The following is a 10327-nucleotide window of genomic DNA, read 5'->3' as shown; positions in this document are numbered from 1 at the left end:
GTAAATTGTTAATTATGAATGCTCTCAATACACTCTTTCCTACCTATGCTAATTTCTTAATTATAAACTGGTATTCTTATTACTATTATGCCTTGTCCTGTCCCCTTGGTTGGAAGAATAGCATTAAATTAAATGTCTGACTTTTCTCTTTGGAATTAATATTTAATTAATTTTGACTCCAGATTCTTTTATCTCTAAATTAATTAGTGATCCTGGCAAGGTCACCAAAGTTACGTGTGGGCTTTGGCTGATGAGTTTATTAATTAATTAATGTAATTTATGTAGACCTGCTTCGCCAATGACACATGTAACCTGTCAATTAAAGCTAAAGTTAACCTCAAAGACAGACAATTACTTAATTGAATTAGGTCACCAGCCGGGAAGTACGTATGGGCTAATGGGATCCCTTTGTAATAAATGAATTACATCACCCGCCTTTTTCATTACCCCACTTAGTCCCAACGAAGAAAAAATATGCTGTAATAACGAAGGAAATAACATGAACAATTAGTCAGCGTCTGACACAGTCAATTCCTCCTTGCTTCAAGTAAAAGTTATAATGCAATGAAGAAGTTTTCTAGTGGATATCGTACGCAGTTTCAAGTTGGTAAAGGCTAATTCCCTTCCGAACAATGGGATCGAGACACAAGGCTGCCTGAAATTTACTTTCCCTAATTCCTGCTTACTGCACGGGAATAGCTTATGCAATTTCACTAGGCAATATTAATTATTCATACACTAGGCTTCACAAAAGAAATATGATCATACCAGGTTCTCGTAGATGGTGGTGAAGTGGTGAAACAATGGGAAAAGATAAAGTACAGTGGAAGAATACTAGTAAATCAATGAAAAACTGTCACATTTCGGACTTACCATTATATAAGTTGCTTGCACACTGCAACTGCCGATCGGTGTTCTCAGTTAACACTTCTCGATGATTCACTGAGTAAAACAATACAAAGACAGGAGGAGGAATGAAGGATAAAGTTTTGCTTGAGCACGATGTGTGCTCTTCGTCTGAAGGTTAGTCTCTCTCTGTTGGCATCAATTGGGTCAGCGTAGGGCAAGGCTGGTCGTCCATACGATTGTCCATAGCCCCGGGCATTCTGAAAATTTGACAGAGATATCGCTAAATGCATAGGACAGAGCAAAAGGAAACTTAAGACCACCTTCACTAGAGGTTACTTGGCAAAACCCTCCCCTGTTGGTTGACGTTTTGAATGATACCTGTTCCCTGCTAAAGACTTTATTATTTTTTTAAAAACAGCCTACCGCATTCCATTAGCATTGACAGAGATGCCTTTCTGACTTTGTTCAAATGATATGTTTACTAAATAATGCAGAGAGGGCGAACAGCAGAATATTTATAAAAACATCTTTCTCTCCTATTCTATATCATGTTCTATTTTTTTATTCCAGTTTCTCTCAATATATTTATTTCTTTTATCCTCCTACTGAATTCCTGATTAGTCATTCCATCTCCCTCCCTCTCTCTGTCTCTGTCTGTCTGTCTGTCTGTCTGTCTGTCTGTCTCTCTCTCTCTCTCTCTCTCTCTCTCTCTCTCTCTCTCTCTCTCTCTTCCCTGGTGTGACATTACTGCGCATGTCCCTCTTTATCCTCTTGAATCATAACTACGATCTGCTAGGAAATTACCTCTGTTTCACTCAAATAGACATCTGCTTATCCATACCTACTGCTTCCCTTTGAGCTATACATAATTTTTTACATCCGTTATATCTTCAAACCCCGAATCAATAACCCCTCTATTAATTTGCACTCATCAAACAGATTATCTCTTTGGCGTTGGCCTCCTACGGCTGGTTTGCTCCCGTCCACGTGAATTGACCTAATTTCTATTTCATCAAAGGAATTGTTACTGACAGGTGCTGAGGAAACTATCCAATGACCCATTCCCAAATAATTGCTTTGACGGCTTCCCTCCTCTGTATTGTGGTAGGTGAAGGTCATCGACCGTCAAATTCTTGTTGCTCCTGGATATCCTTTCATGCATTGGAAAGTGTTCCGATGCCACCAAGATCATCTCTACCCGTATCTGGCCGAATTTTTTTTTTTTCTTAGAGACTTTGATTTTATTCTTTTTCGAAATGAAGAAATTAATCTGGCCACAGTCTGTATTTTAATTTTAATATCTTAGTAAGTACAGTATAAGGTTAACATATATGTCACGACTGAAGATGCTATAAATAGAAAAAACCTAAAGGAAATAAACTCATAGCATAATATTATTCCCTGGTGCTCCTGTTCGAAACTATCAGTCACAAAAATACTATATTTTGCAAAGAAAAATATGAAAATTGCTCACCTTCTACGAAAAGCCATCTTTTTGGGCAGGAGCTGCAGAGATACTCTTCAGCACATCACCTATGGGCACACGTGCCTATACAAGCTTCACCACTCGTGTAAAAGTGTTCTCACAAGTTCTATCTACACAACTAATAATCCTATTCAAACCTATTTCAACCCAACGAGGTGTGGTGTGCATTAGTTTTGCAAAATAACGTGACATATAAGTTACGGTGGGCAGAAGTTTTTTTTAACTTGGTGGCTATGATAGTAATCACGAGCACAGCCTCACCTGTGAGCATTATACCAGTCAACTGCTTCTTGAACTCGGACCCAGAAATGCATATGCTTTTTTTTTACATATCAATAAAAGCAATCAATCCAATCCTAATGGGTATTGATTTTAATAAGTGATATTGAACTTAATAAAAGAAGATAAAATGCTGGAACACCTCGAAAATCAGCAGAAAAAAAATGGCTCTCACGCGATGCCAAAGTGGTGACTTCAGCAGATCCCCATCTACCAAGTAACAGTAAAAAAACAGTATTCAGAAGAAGGAGAAGAATCATCAATTTCAGAGTGCAAAATCAGCTGGTGATTTAATGATAATAAAATTTGCACTCATTAGAGATTCAATGCCAATTCATATCAGAGAAAAATGGCCCAGTATGTTTCATAAATGACAAAAACAGTACAATAAAGCATTTATTTGCAGGCAGAAAAGGAGTACCAAAAAAAAAAAAAAGAAAAGTAAGCGTGATTCCATAATCATTTTCTTTTTAGTTGGTTTTTGTTATATATTTCATTTTTGAAATGAAGCTGTCAAGCCGAGCACTGCGGACCTTTCGGCCATTCGGCGCTTAAGACAGCGAAAAGAGGAGATGAAGTGGTTGGACAGCGAGACAAAGAGATCCAGAAACTAAAGGAGATGAAGTACAAGGATCTAATGGAGGAGCTGGGAAAAAATCCTATAGTTGCACTGAGAAGTAAGAGAGACACTGTAAATACCATTTTGTAATGCTTACAGTGCACCACGTGAAGTGCATTGACAGTGCTACCGACTTTACAAGGTGCTTTATAAATCGAAATCAGGATTTTGTGTGAATATTCTGCAGAGGCACAGCATGATATTGATTTATATAGATTTCTTAACATGATTTATTGTAGATCTCAGCTTTAATCATACTCTCTTGCAAAGAAACGAATATGAGGTGTTTACCCGAGAAGTACAGCACCTGGCTGGTTTTGCCCGATTAACGCAATTATTCCTGAACATGATTTCTACCCATTTGCTGACAAGTAAATAAAGAACACGCCGCATGTCCATAAATATATGAATAGCCCGTTATGTAAAAACAGATTTAAAGCCAGTGTTGTTTGTCTTACAGTAAAAACTGGGACCCGAGAGGACACATATCCTTGGACTTAGAGGGACAGTAAAAACCGATCATTTTAGCAAGAGGCCTCGCTGAAAACAACACTTTTAACAATACAAAGCAATGAAAAGCGTGCGTTGGTTATTTTTATCAGTAAAAAAATGTTGAGTCCAACTTACATCACAACTTACATCAGTCAAAAGGTCCTTTTTTGAGCAAAAACTTAACAGTGGACTCGGACACCTCTTGACAGATTTTAGATGGTAAACACTAGCCCATTCAGCAAGAGAATGAGTGGTAAAAAATGAGTCTTCCATCAATAAATATATGAATATTTCTTTATCCAATAGCCTATAACTAATTGCAGTTCAGGATATCACTGTTATAACGTAAGGCATATAGAATTTTGCACCAAACATACATTAGAATTCCCATTTCAAATGATAGAGTACTTACGCCATCATATGCTCGTACACTGATCATTTGCCTAGAGCTTTCCAATTCAGAATCAGGAGAGGTTCACTATGATAGTGGTGACGTTATCGTGTAATGAACAATTACGGATCAGTACATGTAATCACACGGGCTGTCTCCATTACTTATCAGTGTCCTCTGAGTTATGTAGAGAGACAGAAGTTAATTAAACTTTGTTTCTTGGAAAAAAATTTGTATAATTCGCCTGCTCTGAAGAAATCCTCTGTGGGTGGGGAAAGAAATATTAACTGATTTTCCAGTGAAAGAGTTTATCCGGAAAGTCATATAATTAAATAAGAGTGAATTTCCAAGAGAACGAAAACCTACCTTTCATCATCAGATTCTTTTGAACTCCTGGAACAACCTTTAACTTCTCCATATCTTCTAATCTGTAGCAAAAAGAAAATGTTTGGATTAATGGGCAAAAAATGTGAAAAGGCAGAACTATAAACAAACTGCTGAATCACGGCCTCCCTGCTTACGAAGTCTGGCTTTTCTTATTTTATTCAAATAAAAAAATATATTTTTTCAAATTGAAAATTATTTTCAATTTTAGCCATTACAGACTCCAACAACTGCTGTTAAATTATAAAAAAAAAGTCACCCACAAAAGCCTTGCCAGTGAGTCTGGTAAGAAAATATCAAATTCCTTCTAACATCAAAAGTAAAATAACTAAGACCGCAACCGTAACATCACATAATTATAGATCTATGATAATTAGACTATTTCAGACTTATTGGGAAGCATATTTAGGCGAGCTGATTAAAAATGAAAGTTAATACTCATAATATTACAGTGTGTTCAGTGCAATTATGGCTGTCAATGGAAGGCAATTATCATTAAATATTGCAATGAACGTTTTAATATGAAAAAAAAAACTGCGATAATATGACAGAGCTATACAACATTAAGAATAATAACAGGTATGAGAGAGAGAGAGAGAGAGAGAGAGAGAGAGAGAGAGAGAGAGAGAGAGAGAGAGAGAGAGAGAGAGAGAACTTGACATGCTTTATATAAATTCAGAAGACATGATGACTTCTAAAAAGAGAAACCATCAAAAATCCTATGAAAGAAATGAATAATTGAAGTTTATCAACAACGACAATGTATAAACTGACAATACCAGTACTATCTAGATCAGAAATGATCACAGAACACTAAAGCAATGAATGCTATAATGAAAACTGCAACTCCACGCAGTGGAGAGAATGAAAATTGCAGTAGCAGAGATAAACATGCAAAGGTAATTTATTCATCATCGAGGCCACTCGGCATTTCACCCTAAATTCTGAAAACAATCGCAACGAATTTATGAAATAATGAAAAAAAGAATGAAAATTGCTGACATTTATAGTTTCCAGGCATTCATTCTTAATGTATGCAACTAATTGACCATTTTTTCTCTTGTTTTGCATTCTGTTTATCACGCTTGGCATCCATCAGTCTTATTAAAATTTCTTATCAATGTATAAAAACATAAAATATATAAATTATCAAATATTGCAATGTTGTTGCATACTCATAACCTGATCGTCTGACGGAAACTATACATTCTCAATTAGTAAGAGAGAAAGAGACATGCAATATTAATTTTTTTCTTCAGATGAAAGACTGACAGAGGACTCAGGCCAATTCAGATCTTGGAAGTTGGGAAAAATAAGCATTTTTTTATAAAGTGAAATTTATGCTTATATAGACACCAAGAAAAATACTGTGAACTGCACATTCAGGCATCATAGTCTCGTAGTCCTTAGGTAGCAGTGATCACGATAATCATTATATATACTAAAATTAGCTCGCTTTTTGTGCACTCTCTCTCTCTCTCTCTCTCTCTCTCTCTCTCTCTCTCTCTCTCTCTCTCTCTCTCTCTATGTTGTCTACATGATGTTTGAAGGGTAATTCTTGATTAAAAAACTATTGTGGTACTTCAATTTCTCGTTTATCTTTCAAGAGACTTTTAGTTTTGGAGAGAGCAGTCAAGGTAAGTTTCTTTCCAATCAAATAAGGGCCTAATCACTTCGTTTCTTTATTGTGCTCTCTGTTGTATTAAAATTGTATGAGATTATGTTCATACGTCTTAATCACTAAAGCTCACCAGAGAAAAATAAGTAAAATATTAATAATAAAAAAACTGGAGAGGAGATGGAGATCACAAAACCTAATAAGCTTCCACAGTATGACCTCGCCAATATACCCATTCATGTGAAAATGCAGAAATAAATGATTAATCTATGGGCACAGGAAGATAGCCAAACATATAACAAAGCTACAATTGTTCATCACAGCCCAACTGAGTAACTGCATCAGAATTTCTGGAGAGTGCGAATATTTCCTTGTCTACACAGGCCCTTCTCTCATTATGATGATTTCCTCTTTCTGCTTGGCTAATGTTTTTGTTCTTTAGGAGGCAGCAGCAGCAATCACAGACACTTTAAACATAGGATATAATTGTATCACTGCCTTAAAAGCTTGCAATTGTAAAGTCCCGCTAAGCAGGCCTTCTATAATGACGACCCGTTTTCTATACTGCTCCCATAGTAGCGGGTCAAGAGGGAGCAGCCATGCTGAATCAACCAAACTGATCTATGTAAATTTATACCTGTTACTAACTTATATTGCATGTTTCTTTTGCACATGTATCAGATTGTTGTTAGCTTGATCATTGTTCATTTTTGTAACTCAAATTGTATTTATTCATTGTGATTATTGTCAGGAGTAATTGACCTCAGGTCACCCTGATTCTCATTGTATTCCTCAGTGTGACGTCAGTCCTCCGCTATATAAACAGCCTGTGTCCTGAATAAATCAGCAGTAACTTTTCTCCTGCTCATTATTTAGCACCTTTAAAGTGGTGCCCCAGGAGTGGTTCCCGGAGCCATTAGCAAATTCATACAACGACTTAGTCTTGGCTCCATGAACTACCCACGCCCCTAACGGACTAAACACGGCGCTGTAACCAGCGTTCGGGAATGCTGACTCTCGTCGGCAAATCACCAGCGTCATTAACGGACTCACACGGCACGCCCCAAGTGCGTATTGACGTGAGTATTCCACTCCAGTTAAGGGTGCTATAGTGAACATGGACATGGACATTCCCTCCCACGTTCAGTTAACCGCGAACTTCGCGGACTCAGACGTTTACCTCCCGCTCATATCACCCCCACCCTCCCCCGCGCTTAAAATCACACGCTCCTCCACGCCGCTACCCGCGCCCCGCATGCTGCCCTGCCCGGCGGGACAAACAAAAGCCGCCCTCGCCATAAAGCTGCCGCCCTTCACAGAGGGAAACCCATCATCATGGCTTTACAGGGCCGAGGGTCAGTTCAGGTTGGCGGGACTCACGGACGAGGTGCTGCAAGCTGACGCCGTTACCAATGCCCTGCCAGAGGAGGTCTACAGGAAACTCATCCTGTGGGTGTCTGCTGCACGCTCCGTCACCTACTACCACCTGAAAGCATCCCTTGTCGAGGCCCGCTCCCTGCCGACTGCTGAGAGGGCCGCCCGCGCCCTCGACCTCGTCATCAGCCCGCGGCATGACCAGACCATCATGGAGACGAGGGGCGTGGTACAGGACCTCCCCACCCTCCCCGGCACCGACGGCAGCGGCAGGCAGTCTGAGATCAGCCTGTCGAGGGAGATCCTCCTCCATCAGCTCCTCCTGGAGGTCCGAACACAGATCCTTGATCCCTACACCATGCCCCTCGAGGACCTGATTAGTGCGACGCAGCAGCTGACCGACTCCGCAAGGGTAGCGAAGCAGGCATCTTCACCCGCACACACCATCAGTTCCATTCAGCAGGAGGAGGGTGCAGAGGAGGAGATAAGCGTTGTCACCAAAAGGCGGCCAGCATATCATCACAAGAAGAACCCAACGTGCCCTTGCTACTACCACCAGCGGTATGGCAAGGACGCCCGGAACTGCCAGCCCCCTTGCTCATTCGCCCATCCAAAAAACGGGGGAGGTGGCTGCCAACAGAATAGACCGCCATAGCAGCAGAGGAACCCAGGAGCCCAAAACCACTAGGCTTCTACGTCTGCGACACCATCTCCGGCAGGATGATGTTGGTCGACACTGGGGCCATTCGCTCAATATTTCCACCAACCAGAGAGGACCACAAGCGCCCGTCGGACCCAGCTGCCTTCCTGATGGCCGCCAACTGGTCCCCCATCGTCTCCTACGGCACCAGGCTCCTGTCGATCTCCATCCTTGGCTGGAGGTATTTGTGGAAATTCATCGTCGCGGATGTAAGGACCCTACTCCTGGGTGCGGATTTCCTCGCCCACTTCGGGCTGGCAGTCGATGTCGGTCACAAGTGTCTCCTCGACACCGACTCCTGCCAGTCCCTCCCACTGGCACCAGAACCCTGCGTGCCTACCATCTGCTCCGTCGCCCCCCACCTGTATGCCCAGCTGCTGAGGGAGTTCCCCGACGTGTTTAAGCCTGAGCTCTGTCAGGTACCCGGGGCCCCAGCAAAACATGGCATCTACCATCACATCAAGACAAAGGGCCCCCCTGCGCATACAAAGTTCCAGAGGCTTCTCCCTCAGTGCCTTCAGGAGGCCAAGGACACCTTCGCCGAGATGGAGCGGATGGGCATATGCAAGAAGGCCTCCAGCCTGTGGGCCTCTCCTCTCCACATGGTGCAGAAACTGGATGGCTCCTGAGGACCCTGCTGCGACTACAGGCACCTCAACCTCATAACTGAACATGATCATTACCCCCTGCCAAACATGCAGGATCTCACGGCCTCCTTTCACTGGGCCAAGGCATTCTCTAAATTAGACCTTTTAAAGTCTTACTTTCAGGTTCCAGTTGCTCCAGAGGACATCCCAAAAACCGCCATCATCACGCCCTTTGGGTCCTACGTGTTCGCCTTCTCCACCTTCAGCCTGAGGAATGCGGGGGCGACTTTCCAGAGGCTGATGGATAGCATCATGGGGGACCTGAACTTCTGCGTCTGTTACGTGGATGATATCCTCATATTTTCCAGGTCCCACAAAGAGCACCAGAGGCACATCTGGGCAGTCCTGCAGCACCTGCAGGAGAACGGCCTCGTCGTCAGATTCAACAAGTGATATCCTCAGTCCTGCAGCACCTGCAGGAGAACGGCCTCGTCGTCAGATTCGACAAGTGCACCTTCGACGTTGAGAAAGCTGACTTCCTGGGCCATGAGATATCCCCGGATGGCGTCCGCCAGCTCGCATCAAAGGTCGCAGCTGTCACCAGGTTCCCCACCCCTACCTCCATCAAGGCTGTCCAGGAGTTCCTCGGGATGGTAAATTACTACAGGAGATTCATCCCTGGGATCGCGCACACCATGGCCCCCCTGACAGAGATCCTGAAGGGCCAACCGAAATCCTTAGTGTGGGGACCCAGCCAGCTGCAGACCTTCTCCCTGACAAAGGCCACCCTCACTGAGGCAACTGCCTTAGCCCACCAGGACCCCAGCGCTCCCCTCCAACTGATGACAGACGCCAGCAGCGTCGCCTGTGGAGCCGTCCTGGAGCAGATCGTTGACAGTGCCCCCCCAGCCCACCGCCTACTTCAGCAAAAAGTTCACCCTGGCAGAGGCCTGCTACAACACCTTCGACAGGGAACTCTGTGCAGTGTATCGGGCGGTATGGCACTTCAAGTTCCTCCTGGAGGGTACGCCCTTCACAATCCGGACAGACCACCAGCCACTGGTCCATGCCTTCACCAAGCAGGGGGATGCATGGTCTTCCAGGCAGCAGTGACACCTCGTGACCATCGTGGAGTTCACCTGCTCAATCAAGTACCTCCAGGCAGGAAGAGCCCTGTAGCAGATGCCCTCTCCAGAATTGAGCTCAACGCGGTGCAGCTCGGGATCAACTACGGAGACTTTGCCCGGGAGCAGGCCGCTGTCCCAGAGACTCCAGCCTACGGCACCGCCATCACGTCCCTAAAGTGGAAGGACGTGGCCCTCGCCCCGGGGGACCAAAACTCATGTGCGACGTCAGCACCGGCCAGCCTCGCCCCCTGGTGCCCATCTCCCGCTGCTGTCTGATATCCGACATCATCCACGGGCTGTCCCACCCCTCTGGCAGGACGATGGCCAAGCTGCTGACAGAGAAGTTCATCTGGCACGGGATGCGGAAGGACACGAGGACCTGGGTGAGACAGTGTATCCGGTGCCAAACCAGCAAGATAGG

The 10327-nt window shown here is 43.6% G+C and overlaps 1 protein-coding gene across 1 annotated transcript; it reads left to right on the top strand.

Moving 5' to 3' along the window:
• Window positions 1-8212: 8212 nt before the first annotated feature.
• On the top strand, window positions 8213-8821 carry LOC136844128 (uncharacterized). The gene has a single exon (XM_067113142.1). The coding sequence runs from the start codon at window positions 8213-8215 to the stop codon at window positions 8819-8821; it is 609 nt and encodes a 202-aa protein (XP_066969243.1).
• The last annotated feature ends 1506 nt before the right edge of the window (window positions 8822-10327 follow it).

Source organism: Macrobrachium rosenbergii, chromosome 12, assembly GCF_040412425.1.
Source record: "Macrobrachium rosenbergii isolate ZJJX-2024 chromosome 12, ASM4041242v1, whole genome shotgun sequence".
Classification (NCBI taxonomy): Eukaryota; Metazoa; Arthropoda; class Malacostraca; order Decapoda; family Palaemonidae; genus Macrobrachium; species Macrobrachium rosenbergii.
The sequence above is the reverse complement of the archived record's forward strand: the minus strand, read 5'-3'. Positions and strand labels throughout refer to the sequence as shown.

Bases quoted from the DNA above. Each gene is read 5' to 3' on its own strand.
- LOC136844128 (XM_067113142.1), top strand. From the start codon at position 8,213: ATGATGTTGGTCGACACTGGGGCCATTCGCTCAATATTTCCACCAACC.